Source organism: Cottoperca gobio, chromosome 8 (genome assembly GCF_900634415.1).
Source record: "Cottoperca gobio chromosome 8, fCotGob3.1, whole genome shotgun sequence".
Lineage (NCBI taxonomy): Eukaryota > Metazoa > Chordata > Actinopteri > Perciformes > Bovichtidae > Cottoperca > Cottoperca gobio.
Window position 1 is genome coordinate 21,360,972 of NC_041362.1, and position 21,852 is coordinate 21,382,823.

The following is a 21,852-nucleotide window of genomic DNA, read 5'->3' on the forward strand; positions in this document are numbered from 1 at the left end:
AGGCATTTGGTAATCATTTGAGGCAACTATATTCCAGATTTTAAGTGTAACATCCAGGTCTGGTGCAGATCAACGTCAAAGTCCATTTCACACAAACTGTAAGTCAGTGGAATGAAGCTGGTGGGAAAAGTAATGTTTCCTTTGATTTCATAAGAATAGCATCTGCTCAGATACACAGTCCTGGAGCCGGTTGCACCAGTTGTTAGTAAATTTAAACTGAGCCTTGTTCTAATGTAAAGTGGCACTAACTGCTGGATGTTGTGTGTTATGTGTAGCTAACTGAAGCAACTGACAAAGTATTGTTAGCCTGCTAATGTGTGGCCCGTTTAGAGTGAAGAGTAAAAGAGGTAATATGGTGTACGGTTGACATATAATGATGTAAATAATAAAGATTTTAAATCAAAGTTAGCGCAATATATCTCAAATCAAGAAATGTTATTCCAATTACATTTGACTAAGTGAGTGAATGTACAAATACGACTAACTCTGACACACATTTATTTATGTATACAGACATAAAAAATATATATATCTTTTTTGTTTTTGGAAGTTATGCTAGCTTGTGATGCTACCATGACTTCCTTTTTACATTGCTATTGATTGAACATCGCTACAGATGTCTTCACAGATTTACACTTCACTAAAGTATTTACAACATTTCTTAAGCTTTAATGGTGCAACCTTATTTAGTAAATCACTAGTTTGAAAGTAGTTAGTACTAAAAATTCAGGAAGAACTTTATTTTCAAGCTTAGTGAGAGATTTATTAATAGCTGGTGCAACCCAACCCAGATCCATCGGTGTTGGCCTGTGGGATGGCAGAGATCACATTTCACGACAGACAGGACTCATTTTATACATGACTATGAAAATCCACACATCAGGAGATTTAAGTAGACAAAATGACAATTACTTTACCCACCATTACAGAAAAATGTAATTTCAGCTTTCATCCAGTTGTTTTGATTTCCATTTCTTGAGCTGAACAATTGTTAGATATCTTTCTAAGGTCCAGTGTGGAACCACATTAGATATAGGCCTGTTTCCCAAAAGCATCGGGACATGGTAAAATCACTGTTGGTACGCATCTTACATTTTGGCCTTTTATGAAATAGAGGCTAACATATTTTTGATATGTTTGACTAAACAATTTGAACTCAAAGTCTCTTTAGTATCTTTTTCTGGAGCTATCAACCACATGTCAGGATTAAACCAATGATTCCTAAACTTTTTGGTTTATGGCCCATTAGATTAAAAAAAAAATGTGCCTCTAGTTAGGGAACCTTGTTGCATGTTTCAGATCTCGATGAGTTGCTAGAAGTTCCACCAAAAAGTGATTTTCCCTTTAAACTTTTCAGATGGTTTATTTAAATAATTGTTCAAGGTTCAACAGCAAAAAAGTCCCAAAAATACAATATAAGTCTTTGTAGGTGTCATCAGCTCACCCCCTTTGATTCATACGGTGTTGAAGGGGCCTGACGCCAAGGTTGGGAACCACTTGATTATTAGTTATAACAATCTACTAATGTAATATATAATATATATAATAATGCCGGTCAAGGGCCATTGTTCTGCAGAATGCACACTTTTACTATATGCAGGACCTTTACTTGTAACAGAGTATTTTTACACTGACAGGTGATGATGACTTAGGCCGTCTCAGTGGCACTTGAGCAAACTCCATCTGTAGATGAAGACAATGAGATGTGGTAGAAAGCTCCAAAAAAAAGGAATAACTGGACATTGAGTAATTATTGGGATTTATTTTTTTATGAATTGTGGTCTAATTTATATGTAGGCCTGTCGTGGTCTAATGTATGACATATGAGACACTGAGTACAATAGTGCTGTAACTGCAAACACTAACTAATGACTAACTAACTAGCATTCCAGCAAAAAAGAAGTGCTCCGACAGTATTGTTTTGTCTTTTAATTTTTAAACTACACCGGAGTAACTGTTGGGAAAAAGGCCGTGGAAGTTAGGGTTATGTTGTCATTTAGATTTATAGTTTTAGCCATTGTAGAAATCCTTTTCACTTTGATACTGCTCCACAACTTTCCAAACAAAATTCTTCTAGGTTGGAGCAAGAATAAAGAACTTAAAAGATATGAATAAAATAAAAGACTTCTAGAATGGCAGACTGAGTGTTCCTCACCTAAACTCTGGTTTCCACTGGTGCTCAGTGTTGTTTGTACTAATGGGAACTGCAGCAATATAACACTGTACACCAAGACAAGGAAATGATAGGCCAAACACACCACTGAAGCAAAGGAAAGACACCACTACAAAGCTCGCCCAACCCAGCCAACATGCAAGTACATCAAGAACACAGAGCTTGAATTGACACACAACAACGTTTCTCTCTGTCACTGTAACTCACACACACACACACACACACACACACACACACACACACACACACACACACACACACACACACACACACACACACACACACACACACACACACACACACACACACACACAGATACAATCTGCAGAAGTCCTCGGAGGGCTGCTCAGTCCTCTGATATAACAAATCTTTGGACACTAATTAAGAAGCCAAGAGTCATCAAGGTCACAAACTTAGTGAAATCAAAGGATGTCAAAGTTCAAACCAGAGGACTGCAGCCAACCAGGACTGGGCTGAAATCCAGACCAAGAGCTGAGAGTAGAACATCTCAGTTGGTGTGTCCTGCACATGTACAGACCAGACCTCGGCCAAATAACGATTTTTAGCTTGTTTCATCCCACTTCATTTCTAATTAATTTCACTCTGGTGCAGTTTGTGTTTTCCCGAATGACAAGCTAAAATTCTTCTGCACCTGTGTGGGATAAAACAAGCTGTAGCTGGAGTTTGTGAAGGCTTTTTGACCCAGGTGTGGTAAACACGAAGGCTACTTGAAAAAAAAAGGTAAGGAAATAAGAGCACACAACACGAAAACACACAGAACATAAAACAAAATGTCACACCAACACAGAACCACACACAGGTGATGAAACACAACACAAGGAGTAAAACAGTGCACAGGAACAACAGTGAGTTGCACATTCTTACATGGGAAGCGATTTTGCTTCTTTCTTTCCTCCTCATCATCACCACACCTTTCTGTCTTCCCCAAACTTTTCCTCCTCCATCTCTTCCCTCTGATGCTGCTCGGCTGACAATCCACTCAGAACACATTATTTCATTGCACATTTCTCCCCTCCTCCCAATCTACAATACATCATTGCAGTCTTTTTCATTCATTTAAATGTCCATTCCTGTCTTCCTCCTTGGTGACGTCCAGTGTTTCACAAAACATTTCTTTTTTTTTTTTAGGTGCAGAGGTGCTCCAATTTTGCTCAATTCCTTTTTGGTTTTTGCTGTGAGAGACTAAGGGTGGGGGGATGGATGGTGAATTGGGGGGGATAAAGTCTCACAGAAAGACGGACACAGTTATTGAGAGAGTGTCGAAAGACGAGAGTCGAAACAAGGAGAAGACAGGAAGCACAGTTGGACAAGGAAAGCAAAATAACATTTTTGAAGGAGGCGGGCAAAACAGAGCACATGGCATAAACAGGGACAGAAAAGAGAGGAAAACTCGACTTCTTATCTCTCCCTTTTTCATACATACAGTACTTCTTTGAGGACACATGGCTGAACAGGAACACAGGGGCTCAGAGGGAGAGATTGAGAAAGAGTTACCTGAGTTGTGAATGAATGGAAAGGAGAGAAACATTGGCAACAGGGTGCAGAAGCAGAATCATTTAAATAAAAAAATTAATTTGTAAGGGTGCCTCTGCAGTGTGGTTTGTCACTGGGTAGCCAATACACCTTCTTCAAAGATCTTTTGGAGCAAAAAATAAAATAAAATAGCAAATTTGTTTGGTAACATGCAACACTAAAGCACATCAATTCCTATCACAAGACAAGAACAAATATCCTGCAAAACCTTGGATATCCTCAGTGAAAACCTTTTTTTTTACATCCAATGGCAGTTTTTTTTTGTTTTTTTATAATATCTACTGATGCGACTACAACTTCGTTATATTTAAGGTCAGGAAAAGATCATCGTTATGGCAAATTACGGCCAAGCTATGGGTTAGGCCACTAAAACACTTGGTTAAGGCTAGGTAAAGATTGTGGTTAAAAACTAAAAAATTAACATTAATTGCTTGTCTGTGACGGGACACAGGCTCTAGATTCCTGCTTGAAGGTCCGACGCGTTACATGTCCACCCGCCACCCCGACCTCCACACCCTTACTTGTCACCTTGCTACAAAAAGGTGTTGCTACTTCCTGATCGCACTTCTAGAGATAGTGGTCTGAACACAACATAAAGGGGAGCGATAAGGGCCTTATGGCTTGTTTGTAGCCTTATTGTTGCTAAGCTAGTGAGGTTCTTCAATTCCATTTATAGTGTGTCTTTTGGAGCTACATGTTTTACTGCCACAGAGAGAATACATGCCTGACAGGTGACAAAGACCAAATCATGTGTCGAGCAGCCAAGACTTACCGATGTCACTGGCTGTCCTGATGATGTCACACAAGCCACACAACTTATATTCTGCTTTGATGGAAGTATTTAAGGTTTGAAAGAGAGAGGGATCAGGAGTCTCTTATCCTTGGACTAACTGTGACTAAGGAAAACTTTCCCAACAGGACTATAGTCCAACAAATGGTGTTAGCAAACGGAGTTGTCTTATAATCAGGGTAGTGTTATATTCAGGCCAACACTGCACTATGTCTACAGAGTGAGTATTTGTTTAGTAGTTTGAATCAACCTAGTATAGAGATCGGGGGGTGTGGCCCCCTGGCAGGATCATCTGGCACTGGTCCTCATCCTTTTTAGGAGCTTGTTATGAATCAATGCATTCTCACATTGCAGAGGTATCCTTCTGTTGAACTGACTGTAGTTTAAAGTGTAGAGTATAGAACAGGACAGAAAGAAATGAAACGTGACAGGATGAAGTCACAGACAGATAATGAGGAAGCCGACGAATGGGACGATGGACGGGGACATTTTGGCGAGGGGGTATCTTGGGAGAAGAATGGTCTCTCCTCTCTCTTGCAGAAGAGGAGTTGAGACAATGATGGAAGAAGCTGGATTTTTTTTTCATGTCTTAGCATTAGTTCACAGTTACTGCTTTTTTTTTGCATATATCTGATAAGCGCAGAGCTTTCAGAACAGTTCTCTGTGAAAAGAGAAGCAAATAAAGAAGAAAATAAATCATAAGCTACGATTGTTAATATGATTCTCTTATCATAAGTCTCTCAAGTTCGATAAGAAAGCAGCTATACAAGACCTACTAGAAATGTAACCCCCCCCCGTCCTGCAAAAATAAACTTTCCCACCCCCACCCAACCCTGTTACAGTACCTAACTTGGTCTCTTCTGACCAATAGCATCATAGCATTTTGGCATGCATAATGTCAGCCCGTCCCACCTCTTCTGCATTCAAAGAGGTGAACATTTTTAGTCCTGCATGCTTTGTTAGTGCATATGTATGCATCTTAACACACACATCCATACACACTCTTAGTAGTCTAAATGTTATATACACATTCATTATGCTTGACACTAAAATCTTATCAAACCTCCTCACAATATTATTTATATCAGTATCCTTATTGCTTGCAATGGAAACCCATGCAGATTCATATACAACGCAAACTTTACATATGTACATCATCATGACGAAAGCGACCAATCAGCAGTGGCCTTAGGGAAAGTGACACACACTCACAACAAGTGGACGTTGGAAAGGGAGAAGAGGATGAGGAGAGGATGAAATGTTGAGAAACGATAGCCAGGTTTAGTAGAGAGACTGGAGTGTGTGTTTCCATCTGTGTGTGTGTGTGTAGGATTGGGGGTTAAAATCATTTAAATTTTAATTTGATCCTGAACTTTCAGTGGATTCAAAGTTCTAAGTTATTCATTTGTACTTGAAACAGGATTCAGCTCGACTCCTGAGGAAAGCTTGAGCATGAGGCTAAAAAGGAAACAGAAAACCCGGCATGACTCAAAATCAGGGTCACGTAAGGATAAAAGACTAGCTCGACATTTTGGGAAAACTCGCTTTCACTTTCTTTCCCAGAGTGAGATGAGGAATCAATATAAATCTCATACCTGTGCAGTACAGAGCTAGAGCCAGGAGGCAAAGTTACGTGTATCAACACAGTGTATCTCTCCTCTTTATTCTGTACACAAAAAGTTGTACATTGTAAAAATGACAAATTGTGGTTTTACGGGGGGCTATGTGCTGTTAGTATTATCTGGTAGTTTTTACATTTCAGTTCTGTAAATGTTAAACCAATGATATATAATGTGTGTTTTTTTGCATTTGAACAGAGCCAGGCTAGCTATTTCCTTGCTTCCAGTCTTGAATCTAAACTAGGCTAATCACTTTCTGGCTATAGCTCCAGACGTAGTGCACAGAACGTTTTTTCCCAAAATGTTGAACTAATTCTTTAAATAAACAAATATATGCTCCTCAGACAAAGTCTCCTCATTTAGTGCGCTCACCTCCCAACACTCCGGGCTTGAACTCAAAAGTAACAGGAAGGAAACACATCAGAAACATTCCTCTGAAAACGGAATCCTTAGGAATCCTTGAGAGACAAACAGCACTTTATGAACTTCCTCTGCACCTTTAAGTGCTTCTTGTTTCAGGATATTCCTGCCTAAACAGAGTCTATGTTCACTGGCTGGTTAGTCATAGTTTTTCTCTTTTGGGAATCTAATGTAAATCAAAAGGAATGATTTCCTGCCAGCTGAAAGCCCTCTGTTACTTTCTAGTGGGAGATAAGGAAGGTGAGAGCGAGTATGAGGACAAGGGATTTAAACAGACATGAAACTTAACCAACAGACACATAATTCTGGTCTAAAACAATGAATCAGTCTGACATTGTTGTTTTGAAAATTAAATTACATTTCTGCAACATCAGAAAATTCCAGTTTAAAACAAATAGGAAAACAATGTAGGAGAAAAAAAACCCCTCAGATTAATAAAAACTGACAGAAAGATGACATCATCATGTAATCACACACATCTTTCTTTAAATAAATACCAAAACTAAACAGAAATAATTATTTCTTCCTTTCTGCAAAAAAAAGCAAAACGAAAGGAAAATGTATTTCTTCCAAGTTGACATTTGTGCATCTTAGTACAGAGGTAGATGCAGGTCTGGACATACACACACATGCACACGCAAACATCCATGTGCACACTCATGTGTGCCACAGATACAACATAACTGAACAGAAACACAGATCCAACAACCGCTGTCTCGTTTATCTACATTGCATATTTCTATGTTCGTATGCTGTCGCTGTTGTCATGTTCTTTCTCTTCTTCTCTCGTGGCGTAAGTCGTCCTCTCTTCTTCTACCACGGGCTGTCGCTCCAGTAGCCGTTCACAGTGCCTCCTACTGAGCAGCCGCAGCCGAAACAAAGAAGAGGTGGACGGACAGAAGAGGAGGGAGGGCGGGGATTTGGGGGGTTGAGGAGGGGTAAAAACAGGGAAAGAAAGAGAAGCCAAAAACTAAAAATATTGCCACTGGCTGCTGAGTCACACTGGAGTCAGTGCAAGTAGTAACGCTGTTGGTGGTGGTGATAGTGGGATGAACTCAGACTTGTAGAAAACCACGCTTCTCACACTCAGGATGAGCTGCAATGTCCAAAAACGTTTCTAGATAAAGAGAAAGCCAACTACCCCGCCACCATAAAAGAGTTGTTCAACAATTATGGAAAAATGCGAAATGTTCCTTCTTTCCAAGAAAGCTGTGAGAAGATAAAATCTTCTGTCCATGCGTTAAGAATGGAGCTAGAGTCAGCACGTGGTTATCTTAGCTTAGCATAAAGACGCAGGAAGCATAGGAAACAGCTAGCATGGCTAGCATGGCCATCTCTGTGGTTTTAAAGTGAGTTATGTGTTGGAGCTTTGTCTTGACACACAATCGTTTATCCATCCAGGTTGCCAATAAGGTTTGTGAGCACATGTTTGCTCTGTAAAGATATGATGGTAGCAAACTAGCTAAGTACTTAACGCACAGACATGAGAGTGGTATCTTCTATTCTCAATCTTGGAAAGAAAGTTAAAAGCTCTCTTGGTACTTCTCCTTTAAATCTTAGCTAATGACTAAATGAAAGCACAACAAAGAAATGAGAAATTATCATCCCTTTCTTCCGACTTTGCAGCTCAGCCTTTTCTGAGAGCCCAGGTGAGAGTGCGTGGAGAGCAGGTGAGCAGTGATGGAGTGGTAGGTGAAAGATGAAAGGTCTGTGTGAGGATAAAGATTAGTGTAGGCTAAGTATGTTTACCCACAGTTTTTTTTTTATCTTACTATAGCTGCTTTTGTGTATTTATTTTATGAAATATTTTTCGTTTCCCAGCTCCACACTGTTGAGTTGAGTGACAGCTCAGTTTTTACTAACCCATATCCCATAATCCCCCCTGACAGTGATTCCCAACCTTTTCAGCATTTGACCCTTGAAACAAAGATACTGTAAATTCTCAAATTAGGGCCGTAGCTAAAATAGAGGCCTCTGTGTTTATTCTGGCATATATGGCAATAAGTGCATTTACATTCTGTAGATAAACACTTGGTTGAGAAATAGGCTGATTCCAGCATTTTGTAGAATCACTATATTGAAATATCACAACCTGTAGGCCAATAAATGTTATAAGTAAAGGATTCCGCATTTCTGTGGGTGTGTGGGTTTGTAATTACTTATACAATGATGACTCACATGGTTAGTTAATGGAGCTTTCTCCATATATAAATATGGACTTAGACTTTGCATCAACAGCAGCTTATTAAAACAGGAGTTGATCATATACCACTGAGGCTTCTTACTAAAATATGATTAAAAATACTTAATAAAACAGGGGTAATGAAGTCATGTGTAGCTGATGTAAATAAGGTCACTATCTGAGAATTTACAGTATATCTCCTCTCCCCCAAAGATAGATTTTCACTTTTCAGATTATTTTATTTGAATACGTCCAGAGAGGAGAAATTATCCAGTAAATCGCGACTTTCTTGTTTCATGAATACATCCGATCTCATTTCATATCATGTTAATCCTTTCTCAACTGCTGGTTTATCTCGCAACTCCTCTGTGTTCCAGGTTGGGTACCACTGTCCATCCCACCCTGACAGAGACATCCACGCATCTTAACACCTTTTCCCCTGCTATAAAAAATAATGTTTCATTAAGTCGTTGTCGCTGCAGTCCATCCTGTGAGTGTTGTTAGTAGAGTGTTTAGGGTGTGAGCAGAGTCTGAGGCCTGAGGAGGAAACAGGACGCAGAAGAAGAGGAGATGCTGCTGCTTTCATAAGTATGTAGGAACTAATGGAACTCCTCCGCTCCTCTCTCCCTGTACTAAAGGGATACTCTGAGAACAAAATAACTATGTATGCACATATATTTATCTGAGGGTGTTTCATCTCAGTTTAACACAAACAAATCAAAATCTACAGCCGACATGGCTTTTTTCAAAGGTGCTATAGTTTGGGGTATTTCCTTTTCAGAGATACAATTTTTACTTTAGGTATACAAAACTCTTTGTTTTTTCAACAACTTGAATGTTATTCTGGAGATTCACATGAGTAAAAACATGCATGCTGCAGTAATGTGTTAGTGTCTATGTGTGTCTATGTGTGTGTGTGTGTGTGTGTGTGTGTGTGTGTGTGTGACTGTGTGTGTGATTGTGTGAATGTGTGCATTCTGAAGCTTTATATTAGAAAAGTGACTTATTCATAGCTACTCTTATGTATCAGTCTTAAAGCATTGAAGTGCAAGTGCAGTGTTGAGATACAGGCAAGACATAGCACAGGGAAAGCTAGAGGTAAACTAACTCATCTATAATATCAGTCTAAACTAACCTAGACTCTATCCCTGTTAGTAAGGCAGGTGTGTTAGTGTGTGTTTGTGTATTTTCAAATGCATTTGCTAAAGCGCCTTTCTCAGTTTAAGCAGTAAGGTTGAGCTATTCTGTGGATTTAAAATAGGACCCTCTACTGCCTATAAGAACTCTAATTCCTTGTTGTTTCTATCAAGAGGAAAACATATGAGTAATGGTAATGAAAGAGCAGCTAGGATGAATCAAATGAATATTCCATGTTGATGCTTTTGTTTCTTTGCATGTTCCCCAGAAAAAAAAACATTGTATATTTTATTGTTGCTGTTGTTGTTGACATTTAGTTGTTTGTGTTTCCCTGTCGGCTATGCTACAAGATGGAGGGAATGGGGGAGTGGCATCGCCTGAGGCCAGGTGGCTCAAAGGGCTCAAAAGTGGAGTTGGTGATGGGGGTGAGGCGCAGCGGGGCACCCGTCATCCCGGAAATATTATTGAGGCTGCGTGACTTCTCATAACCCGTGGCTACTCGAAGATGATAAGCACAGGTAAAAGGGCAAAGGTTAGAGCGGGGTTATGGAGGGTCATTCATATTAGCAAATGAAACAGTGAGCAAGAATGTGTTCATGATATGGTAAAAAGTGGTAATGTAAGGAATGTGTGGTATTGCATAGAAATGTAAGTTTATGAAAGAAATGTGATGATATGTTCATTTATGGTATGTTATGACAGCATTGCACATCAGAAATTGCAAATATAAACCATTTGTTACAGTTACAAGCATTTGTAAATGAAACAAAGTTGAAAAAAAAAGATAAATAACTCAAAACAAAACCAGCCCAAACCAGGTAAAATATTTTAGACCAAAGGAGGAAGTTAGAAAAAGACAGATAGACAGACAGACAGATGGACGGAGGGACAAACAGATGGACAGACAGACAGAGACAGGACAAAACAGGAATATTGGTTACGGAAATCAGCTACCAGTTGCCACAATATCCCTTAGACATCTAGAGGTGGCGCTCTGTAGCACCCACATGAACTGTGTAGGGGAGGGAGGATGCACTAGTCCAGTGGACATACACAACCCCTTTGATCTGAATACATCCCATAAGATTTGTATACTTGTACATCCACTGGACTACCTGCTCTGGGATTCCCAAAAGCACATCACTGGTAGTGCACTTTGTTCAGAAAGGTGAAACACAGCCAGACTTGGTGGTTTAATGATTTTTGGGAAACTCAGAGCAACTCAGGTGGGTAAATCATCTGGAGCTGAGCACAGTTAGAAATACACACAATCCTCCAAGTTAACACTCCAATCTTAAAAAACTTCCCTTCACGGAAGACATTTTGATCTCAGAGTCCAGGTGTTTTAGCCAGTTTACCAGAAAGAACAACAGGCTGCTGTTAATAGGGAAACAGTCAGTTAGACAGAAAGACAGACAGACAGACTGACTGACTGAAGAAAAACCCTCTCCAAGGGTTAAGTATGTGTTTCTCTTTATTGAGGTGGTAAGATGTAATATGTAAGATGTAATATGTTTAAAAGTCTTGAGCAATGCTCCGTGGTGCTGTATTCGGCCATAGCGGTGCTTTGAGCTAAATGCTAACATGGTAAGCAGGTATAATGTTTACCATGTTAACCATCTTTGTTTAGTGTGTTAGCATGCTAACATTTGCAAATGAACACCAAACATAAAGTAGAGCTGAGGCTGATGTGATTGTTTTTGGGCTTTTTGACGGTCAGGTTGTAGTAGCAGGGAGTGGCCGAGTTAGGTGACATTTCAATATGTGGGCTGGATTTTGTTCTTGAAGTATGTGCCAAAACTTTACATATGTCATTTAAACACTTGTTTCCTAACTTTTAAAGAAAAAGCCCAAAGTACAAACTGGAATACTTTGTATATATGACTGCTCAATCCTCACACATTTTTAGTATAGCCTCATATAGCTAATTTATTTTTAGGACAATATGATATAGAGCATTTTTTTTTATCCTATTGCAATATTGCTGATATTAATTTGATTTACATCACCAATTATTTAAAAAAAAATAAACAAACACTTAAAATAGCACTCCAGCAATATAGTATTGAACTTCCATGAAGGGGTGGTGACGACCTAGTGGTCTAGTGGTACGGCTTCCTAATTCAATACTAGATGGTTGAGAGTTCAATACCAGCAAGTGAGCAAGGTACTTCAGGGAGACTGTCCCTGATTTAGCTGTTCACAGTAATCTTGTCAGACCTATCGACTGGAAAACCTATTTAATGGCAATGGTTTCTATATGATCATAAACACAACTTCATGGTACGCCAATATTGAGAAAGATATTGGACTGATTAATTGGTGCAGATATTTTCATATTTAGACATATGTATAATTAACAAAAAAAAAGACATAAACTCTGAAACAGCCAAATAAATACTAAAACAAATAACTTTCTTATTCCTGAGTAATTCTCTGTTTGGCCACAAGTCAAAGACTGAGCTGTCGTGAGGCTCCCACAGGGGTGCTGTACTGTGATGGGCTCATTTTGAGATATATGTATAATAATCTTCTCTATACATTAAAGATGCGTCCAAGTATCCAAGAGATACACTCATCAACATTGGAGAAGGAAGTGTGGTGATTGGATTAAGTGCAGCGAACATTGAGATGATTGCTGCCAATAGCATCTTCCGACCACCCAGCCAGACCACCGAGGCCTGGGAGGGAAGGAGCAGAGCTGAGAGGGGAGCTAAGCTAACCCAGCTAGGACCTAAGGCTATACAACTACCCAGTTTGCTCCTGGCTGATGTCCAGTTGCAGGAAAGTATGATGGATGAAATAAGACGCAGGCTAACCCAGCAGCGGAAGAGACTGTCGTTCCCACATCTTTACAGAGACATCTGGCTGTTGCACTTGACGGACAGAGTGCAGGACTCCGGTGGGATGAGAGGAGGCGGACTCTGTGTTTGCATCAATGATGCTCGGTGCTCAAATGTCAAAGTTTAAGAGTTGCCAGCCATATTGTCTGTCCAGAGAAGTCACCTTTTTTTTGTTGCTGTTGATTACATTCCTCCAGATACACATTCAAAAAATGCACTACAGAGATGCACTACTGTTTTTGTTCTGTTTCTCTTGTTTAGCACAAATGGACTAATTAAACAGTGAGAGAAGAGGTAACACTGTTAAAAGGGTGGCTCGTTGTCAACATACATTGACAGAAATTAGAACTATGTTTTACTTCCAATTTCCATTAACAAAGACAATAAAATCCCGAAGAACTGATTAGAAGTTTGAAAAAAAAGTGACCATGTAAAATCCTCACACGTGTGCAGTTTACTGTGGAGGAATATTCCACCCTCACTGCTATTTAGCATTAATATATTTGATGAAGGGTTTCTATAAGTAACAGGAGTTCTTTTTTTTACACAGTTTTGGTTAAACTGCAAAAGATATACATTTAACTTTACATGTAACTTTGGCACTGCCTTATGGTTAATGGTTATTAAGCTACACCCTGCCTCTACCATGATGGGTTTTCCTGTCTGTTGTGAATGTTGCCACAATATTGCATATTTATCAATTTTGTCATTCTGACAAACACCTGACAATTAGTGTGTTGATGTTGGAGCTGGCGTGTTGCGATTGCTGCTTTCAGAACCCACGTTCAAAAACTCGTCGTAGGAAGAGCTGAAAGTCAAGTACGAATGGTATCCTTACCTTGCACCCTCATCACAATGGCTACAACAACTACAAATCAATACCTACATAACCCACCAACACGTGATACACCAGAGTTTTTAATTACTCTCAGGAAGGATTTGTCAAATCCTGAGGTTAGTCTGGGATCAGTTTCAATTCTGTAAAAACAAAAGTTGGATGTTGCATAAAAAGGAAGTAAGAAATAAGGGCAAACTCAGCCGCTTAGAGAACGGTTACCTTTTTAAAGATGATGGTAGCAAGAGAGTGCCAGTTTATGGAGAACAGTAGCTGTGGTCATCTTAAATTTGTGTCAGTTACAATGGGATCAAAGTTCAAGGTTCATGTATTGTCATTCTGCAACACAGGGTTGCACAAAGAAATGCAAGTTCTAGTTAATTTATACTACACAAGAAAAAAGAAGACAACACTATTTTTGTATTGGAGTGCGGAGTATCACTGATGAGTCTCACAGCCTGAGGAAAGAAGCTGCTCTGTAGTCTGGCGGTACGACAGCGGCTACTTCTGTATCGCTTGCCAGATGGCAGCAAGGTGAACAGGCTCTGGCTGGGAGGGAGTATTTCTACTAATATCCTTTGGGCTTTGCGCAGGCACCTCACCTCACTGCTATCACTGATGCTCTGTAGATGGGTACCAATGATGTTCTGGGCAGTTTTAATCAGCCGCTGCAGAGCCCTCCTGTCCTGGGCCGTGCACATCCCATGCCTCTTTGGCCGTGGGGTGTGTTTACGGCGCTGGCTGCTGGTGGAGAGATGAGAGTGTCATCAGTCACACAATATATATATATATATATATATATATATATATATATATATATATATATATATATATATATATATATATAAAAGCATGGTGGTAACCTGGTTCTGGGCTCTTGCAGTAGGCTGGGACCTGGAGGAGGGACGTGTGTGGCAAAGGCTACAGACGAGCGCTTCAGCAGCAAAGGGAAAATAAGTAGAGCTCGTACAGCAGCATCCCTTTGGAAGACCCTTGAGAGATCACCACGATGTACAAGAAGTGCAAGGTGAGAGTCACGTGAGAGACGGAGGTAGCCAAGCTAGGAAACCTCCACATTAGTTTGGATTTCCTAAATGGGGAGCTGCTGATTTTTCATATCTAATTGTGTTTCCAGGTGTTGGGCAGTACCACTGCATATCAACAAAGTATTATAAAGCTTTTAGTGTCTCCAGAAGGAGCTGTGCGAAGTCTGGTAAATGTCCTTTAGCATTAGCTGCTACTAGCATAACACACCTGAATCTCCAACTGAATGTCTGCAGTCAGGAAGAATAATGCATTGAATAAAAAAAGACAAGCTCAGTTGTTCTGCTGCACAAGGCTACTTAAAGTACCTGTTCTAACACTCATACTAATAGTAGTAGGGCTTGTAATTGTCCTTGTGGTGAGATTATTTGCCAAATGCTGTTTATAAGGTCAAGACTTAACTTTCAATCTCAACTTTTAAATATTAAACATCTAACATTCTATGACAACTAAGCAAACTTCATCTGCTGATAAAAAGAAACGTTCTAGAACAGCTCATTGTCTTTACTACCAAAAAGTAACCTACTGAGGCCTACGAGCCTTCTGTCACATAATGAGTCTCACGCATTGCTTCCCTTGACTTGGGACAGGTCATATTTGTTTACCTACCTAATTTGAATATAGAGGCCTAATCATTATGAGAGCAGAATTGCGATATCAAAATGAATTAAAAACAGCATTGCATTTAATAAGTTTTATTTTTGTAGGGAGACGATTATTAGAGTGTAAAGAAGTGTAAATATGTATCAATTTGTAAAGTAAACATGTTTACAGACTTCCATCAAATACTCTCTCCCATCCTTCTTAAGTCTTGATTTAAATATTAGACTTGCTGAATAAATAAGCACCTTTATAAACTGTAAACTGTTAAGTTTGGTTAGAATGGCAGAAGGTTTGAATCATTTTCAAATCTGTGCACTGAAAGACAGAAATTGTACACTGCAATTAAAATGACTCTTCCGTTAGCTGCTATGAAACTGAAGAATGTGAGCATTTCTTTCTTTCAGCATTAAATAATGTCAATCCCCACAGCAACTGCTCCAGTTAGCTTGAGGATTCAAAATGGCACACCTAGAAGTCCTCCAGAAGAGGTTGTCATTTTGAAGGACAGTGAGCAACAACATATTCAGGGGGATTTTCAATTGTTTTGTTTTTTCTCCCAAAGCCCTTTGTCTAGTTCATTTCAGTACACAACATGGCAGAACGTACTGAAATCCCCCTGAGAATGTTCATGCTGGCAATATACACGAGCCAATGTATGAGCACAGTGTTCAGCCACGGTCTTGAGTATGGTACAGCACATGCAAGTGTTATGATTCTAGAATATCAATATCACAGCTCTGAAATGAATGACCCATGTCTTTGTGTACACTACCGCTTCATATATGCTTTTTGAGTGTGTGTGTGTGTGTGTGTGTGTGTGTGTGTGTGTGTGTGTGTGTGTGTGTGTGTGTATTTGTACATGTTTACTGTGTAACAGCACACATTCTGCTCTGTTTAAATAGCTGTGTTTGCAACGTCAAGTCCTGTAACCACAGGAATAAATCAGCAGCACTGCGGCTCTTAGCTGATTGGGACACACACACACACACACACACACACACACACACACACGCACACGCACACGCACACGCACGCACACTTACGGAGTAGCAGCAGTGTTAGATTGAATGGGATCAATAACCTACAGCAGTGACCTGTAATCTCTGTTCAGGGCTGCTATCATTCACATTTTGTGAATATGATTGTGATTATTAGATTATCGTAGATCTGCCTGATCAACATGAACTACTCATCGATAAACAAAGGTAAAACACATTACTGATCAGCACGTCTCAGTGCTTTAAAGATTCTAATGCAGGGACTGCTTTTAGTGTGGCTCTCACTGTATACAAAGTCAAGTAGAAAGGTGCTTAGCATGTATAATGAGCCTCTGCAGTTTGCTCTGCAGCAGATGCAGCATGAGGCAGCTTCAGCTATGATCTGCTGCTCTGTTGCCGCCTTCATGGCCTTTGAAGTACTTCGTCTTGTATTATCCTGGTGCCTCAACTAATGAAATGTCTTCATTGACCTGCTTTAGTCATTAACTGCACTATAGTAACACATTGTTGAGAACTGTGTTACAGTAATGTGATTAACTTTCTCTGTGAAGAGTACATTACACTTGCGTTGCACCAGTTCTTCAAGTTTGGCCTTGTTATAACAGTGTTCAGTAAGTGGAGAGGAATATGCCCTGACACTTTATTGAATTGCTGTTTAATAATAATGTAATCTGGGAACATTTTAAGATATGCCTCACCAAAAAAAACCTTAAATTACAAAATGCAATACCTACATTTACAAAGGATTGCAAGGTAGGTTTAATATACTTGCTTGGCCCCTTACATTTATTTTTGGATTTGTTTGTACAATTGGTGATACTGTTTATAGATGGAATGAGATCAGTGAGCAGTGTGCACATGGATGGTAGAGAACAGACCAGAATAACTGAGAAAATCAACATGGGGATTTCTTTAGTTTTAAACTGAACAGGGGCAGGAGGGGGGGGGGGGGGGGGGGGGGAAGCACAGGGGACACGTCCCCTAGGGGGCAGTATACAACCTCAGAAGCAAAGGTTGCAATCTGCCATACAACAGAGAAGAAAAAAGCAATGTTGAGGATTCGCTCCAACACACACACACACATACACACACACACACACACACACACACACACACACACACACACACACACACACACACACACACACACACACAAAGATGTGGTTACAGATGAAAGAAAAAAAGGACTTTAACTATTGTACTATACTTCATCATTCAGCTGTGCCTGCCTAAGCCATGCAGCTTCACTTTCCAGCTCCATCAACTTTATATACAGTCAGAGATTATGCATGTCTATGAATGTCTAACTGCTCATATTTATTGGTCCACTGGATGTACTTTTAACAATGTTCCCATGTTTTCAAAATCTCAGCACTTACTTTGATGAGTACAATGTAATCATAATTGATAGAAGCAAAGGCCAACACCCAAGTTGCAATATCCTTTCTTAAAGTAATTACTACACAGGGCTTCTGGCTCTTTAGCATCTAGCATCAATGTCCTGATCCAGATGGAAGATATTTAAAAAAAGTCAGAATCTTTATTACTCTTTGTGAGATGAAACTTTAAAGTATGCTGCAGTTGGCGCTGTAGTTTTCTGCCCTTGATGTCTGACTTAAATCACCTGTTGTGACATCCCTGATTTGGGTATCGCCAGATGTGTGACATGCTCAAGCCGCTAACAGCAGTTAAATGCTCATTTGCTTTTTCATGAATGGGTTGTCTTCATTGCACAGCATAATTTTGTCTAATTTGGGATACCAGTTTTACCAGCAGAAAATGTTGTCTTACTGATAAACACAACAAGTAATACTACTAAATATGAAATACAGTATGCTATATATACACACTAATGTGTATAGCCTGAGTAGACACATGTTCGGAATTGTATTTTGACCATTTTCAAAGCAGAAATATCATCATTGGTCGAGTTAAAGGGGTACTTGATTTAGCAAATTGCGGGAAATATAGGCTTAGTCAAGTTCCCATAATCCTTTGTCGTTCAAACTCCACACCCCTGGTTTGTAACAAAGACTATCTTTAAACCCAAGAGGACATTATATAACTCGTTTCACAGGCTGAGTATACTCCTCTTAATGTGTGCCCCTTTAAGACTCAGTGGCTGGAGTTAAATAAAAGTGAATCATTTAAATAGAAGCCAGTGGGAAAATGCAATAAGAGAGGAAAGTAATATATCTATTTATTGCAATTGATACTGCTAGTTATATTACTAATTTTCTGAGTTCAAATTTAGCCTATACAAGCCTGTAGCTTAGATAGCTTGATTAATTAACCAATGTGATTATTTCTGGCCCCAGAACAGTTCTATATTTTAAAAAGACAAACGTTGATTCCTGAAGCAAGAAGCTAAGCATGAGCTGGCAGTGTAGCAGCTCATCTGTTAGCTGTGCTGTGATGGTGACTTTTTGTACATACCTCCACTCAGTCAGACTTTAGTAACACAACGCAGGGGGAGAGACTGAGGAGGATAGCCTGAGGATGGGATGGATACATCAGTGTTAGAATGGGATGGGAAAACATGAGGGAGGTGGGACTGGAAAGGGAAAGGAGGGGGGAACGAGGGATGAAGGGAACGGGAGGAAGAGGAGGGAGAAGCAGAGGGGAGAGTGAATGGGATGGATTGAGCTAATAGTATCTTCACACTGCACTGCACAATAAAATGACTTGACGTGACTTGAGACATTACGCTAAATGAATGCTGTGTACTTGATAATGACTATATCAACATATCTAACCATTGTCAATTATTACTGGAGATGTTAAGTAAAATGCCTTAAAACAATCAGTTATTTGGTATATTGTATTAATATTGCACTGTACACTTTAAGGTGTGTAAAACGTACATAAACCAAACTTGCAAATGCGGTAATACAATATGTTACAATAAAACAGCAACACATTGACATTTAATTTGCGAAGGATAAGGCTTGTGTTCATCTATATGTTTTACTGTCAATAACTGTCAAAAAATAACAGTAAAAGATAAAAAACAACAATGAGTTTGTTTCATTTTGTCTCTATTTTCAGCAGCGGATTAATCCACATGTGGTGCTATAGTGAGTATTTGTGGCCGGAGAGTGAATGTGGGATTGAGTCAAAATGAACTCCAGTGTGTGTTCATGGTGATGAAGGGAACATGTCAACCAGTGCAACAGTATCAGGCTTCAGACACATAATTCTTATTAATAGTATTAGTTCATTGTTGGTTTGGAATTGTTTGAGAATAAGAAAAATAAAGAATAACACCAGACTCTTTCAAATGTACTTATTCTGATCTGGAGACCTGCTGATAAAAACAACAGTATAATAACATAAAGTCTATTTTCCAAAAATGCCAAATACTGCCGCGATTGAGAGGAACATTTACTATATTGAGAGATTGATATACAGTATGTTGTATCTCTGCTCTGTGATAGTTATAATGGATTACTGGGAATAGACGGACATGTAAAACATGGAGAGTGATGAAAGGCTGAGGCGGGAAAGAGGAGAGCAGGGAGGCCAAGGAAGAAGGTGGGAAAGACGGGAGTAGGAGGAAAAAAGGGAAGGGAAAGGCTTGGGATTGAGGAGAGGTAACACAGAAGTGAACAATCAGGGCAAATATTATCCCAACAATCTGCATGCAAAATAAAGATCAACATGTGTCATTTTACAGCTAAATGCTCATTACTTTTAGCTATTTGGAAGTAAATACTAAAGCTTTTTAAATTATTAAACACACTATGGTTGCACACACACGTATGCACCTGAATCATTTGAAACCACATGTTGATTTTAGATTGTCAAGAAATAATATTTGCATCAAATACAGGCATTAAATAATGTAATATGACATAACCAACACATTGGACCTTGGGGTTAAAAAGTACGTACATACATACAACGAATGTGACATATGACAAGGAGGAAACACCCACCCACACACACACACACACACACACACACACACACACACACACACACACACACACACACACACACACACACACACACAGTAGAACCTGAACAGACACTATCATAGTTATATGAAATCTAATAGTGAAGGACCAGTTTAACCAAACAAACAATATATTTCACTGAATGAAAAACATGGCAACATGATGACATTACTGAGATTACTGAGAGAGCTCAACACACACAATTTAAGAAAGCACAAGCAAACACACAGAGCACAAGCACATGAAGAAACCTTCTTCTTTCTGACAATGGTTACATTGTATTTAAACAGTCTAGTATCCGAGCGATTGACTATTTGTTAACCCCTCGCCAACAACTATAGGCCCGATGGTCTGTCATGCTTTGACCTTGTCCTCGTGTTGGGCTGAGGACGACAGCCACTCAGACACTCAGCATTTGAAATGTTCGGAGGGTGGTGTCTTTTAATCTTTATGAAACCAAAAAGACACGTGGACATGTGTAAGGATTGGATTAAACAGTGGGCTCATCTGTTCAAACAAAAGCTGCATGTCTGGCTAACTAATTTACCATTGTACCTACTGTAGTAACCAAATGTTACTTCCAAGGCCAAATGTTAGCATGTCGTTAGCATGAGTTGTGTGGGTGTGGGAGTCTGCCCTGGATACTCTCAGAGTTTAGTGGCTTTGTCCTGCTCTTAAATTAATTTGGTGAGATTTACACTCCAGCAAACCAGTCCACTTTCTGCCACACATATCTATTAGTCGGCAACCTTTTCCTTTGTAACAATAAAGTCTATACATAACATTTGAAAACACAAATAAGTATGTAAACTAAGAGTCTGATCGTACATGTTTCCTTATCTCAACACTAGGACTAACTCTACACTGCAATACAAGAACAAAGTAGTTTCTTTATTTCGGTGTCTTCTGCGTGGTGAGGATGCTGCCGTTAAGCATGTAGCTTTAGCCTCAGTCTTATGTAGGTAGCCATCAAGAGCATAGTTTAAGAGACTGTACAAGACTGTCGTTTAAAAATGAGTCACCTGGAAACAAAAAATTCAGCTGAAGCCACATTTTGGTTCCAACTCATGGAGCTATCATAAGCTTAATTAATTAGCTAGCCACAGCTGATCAAATCTGCCAGAAACAGTCATTGATGGTCGCCGTCTAGAAATTAGAAACTGCTTTGTCTGACATAAATTACCCATTGTTTCAAAAATGTCTGCCACGGTTATCACCGTAAACTGTGTACCGTGCCAGATCATGTTTATTAGTTTCAAATCTGTTGTGTATTGGCTTGTGTTTGACTATTGTTATGCAGTGAATGTGCTTCCTTAAGTGATGAATGTACTTCTTAATTTTATTTATAACAGTTTATCTGTTCTTATTTGTATGTTTTCTCAAATTGCAGAGTTCTGATTTATCTCAGCCACAAAATTCACTCTGTTATGGCGTAGCATATCTCCTTACATCAGTGAGCCTCTAAGTAAGACTCAATAGTCAGTTCAGGCCAATGGTAACTGTCTTTGAATGAAGTGAATCAATATTTTTTCTACTGAGAACAAAGAGGAAGACAGAGAGATAAAGATAGAGAGAAAAGAATTATGGGAAAAAAACAAGGGGAGACAGGACGGCAGTCAGAGATAGCATGACATACAAAGTAACGGAGTGATTAATGCAACATTTTATTCTTCTATTCGACCTCCACCCACTCAC

General features: G+C 39.4%; 1 protein-coding gene across 5 annotated transcripts in view; it reads right to left on the bottom strand.

The window, feature by feature from the left end:
- The window catches only part of LOC115011882 (potassium voltage-gated channel subfamily C member 1-like), a 78,260-nt gene that overhangs the window by 9,732 nt on the left and 46,676 nt on the right, over positions 1-21,852 (bottom strand). Inside the window, exon 1 of one of the 5 annotated variants that reach the window (XR_003832613.1) lies at positions 3,059-5,115. The exons of 1 other annotated variant lie outside the window; for it this stretch is intronic. Coding sequence is in view for 3 of the 4 variants with exons in the window: in XM_029437146.1 (XP_029293006.1) it covers positions 10,219-10,370 (152 nt within the window). In the remaining variant the exon portion in view is untranslated. Of the gene's footprint in view, positions 1-3,058; positions 5,116-7,012; positions 7,414-10,218; positions 10,371-21,852 lie in introns of those variants that run through there. 3 more of the 5 variants (XM_029437148.1, XM_029437147.1, XM_029437146.1) reach the window with 3 other exon arrangements.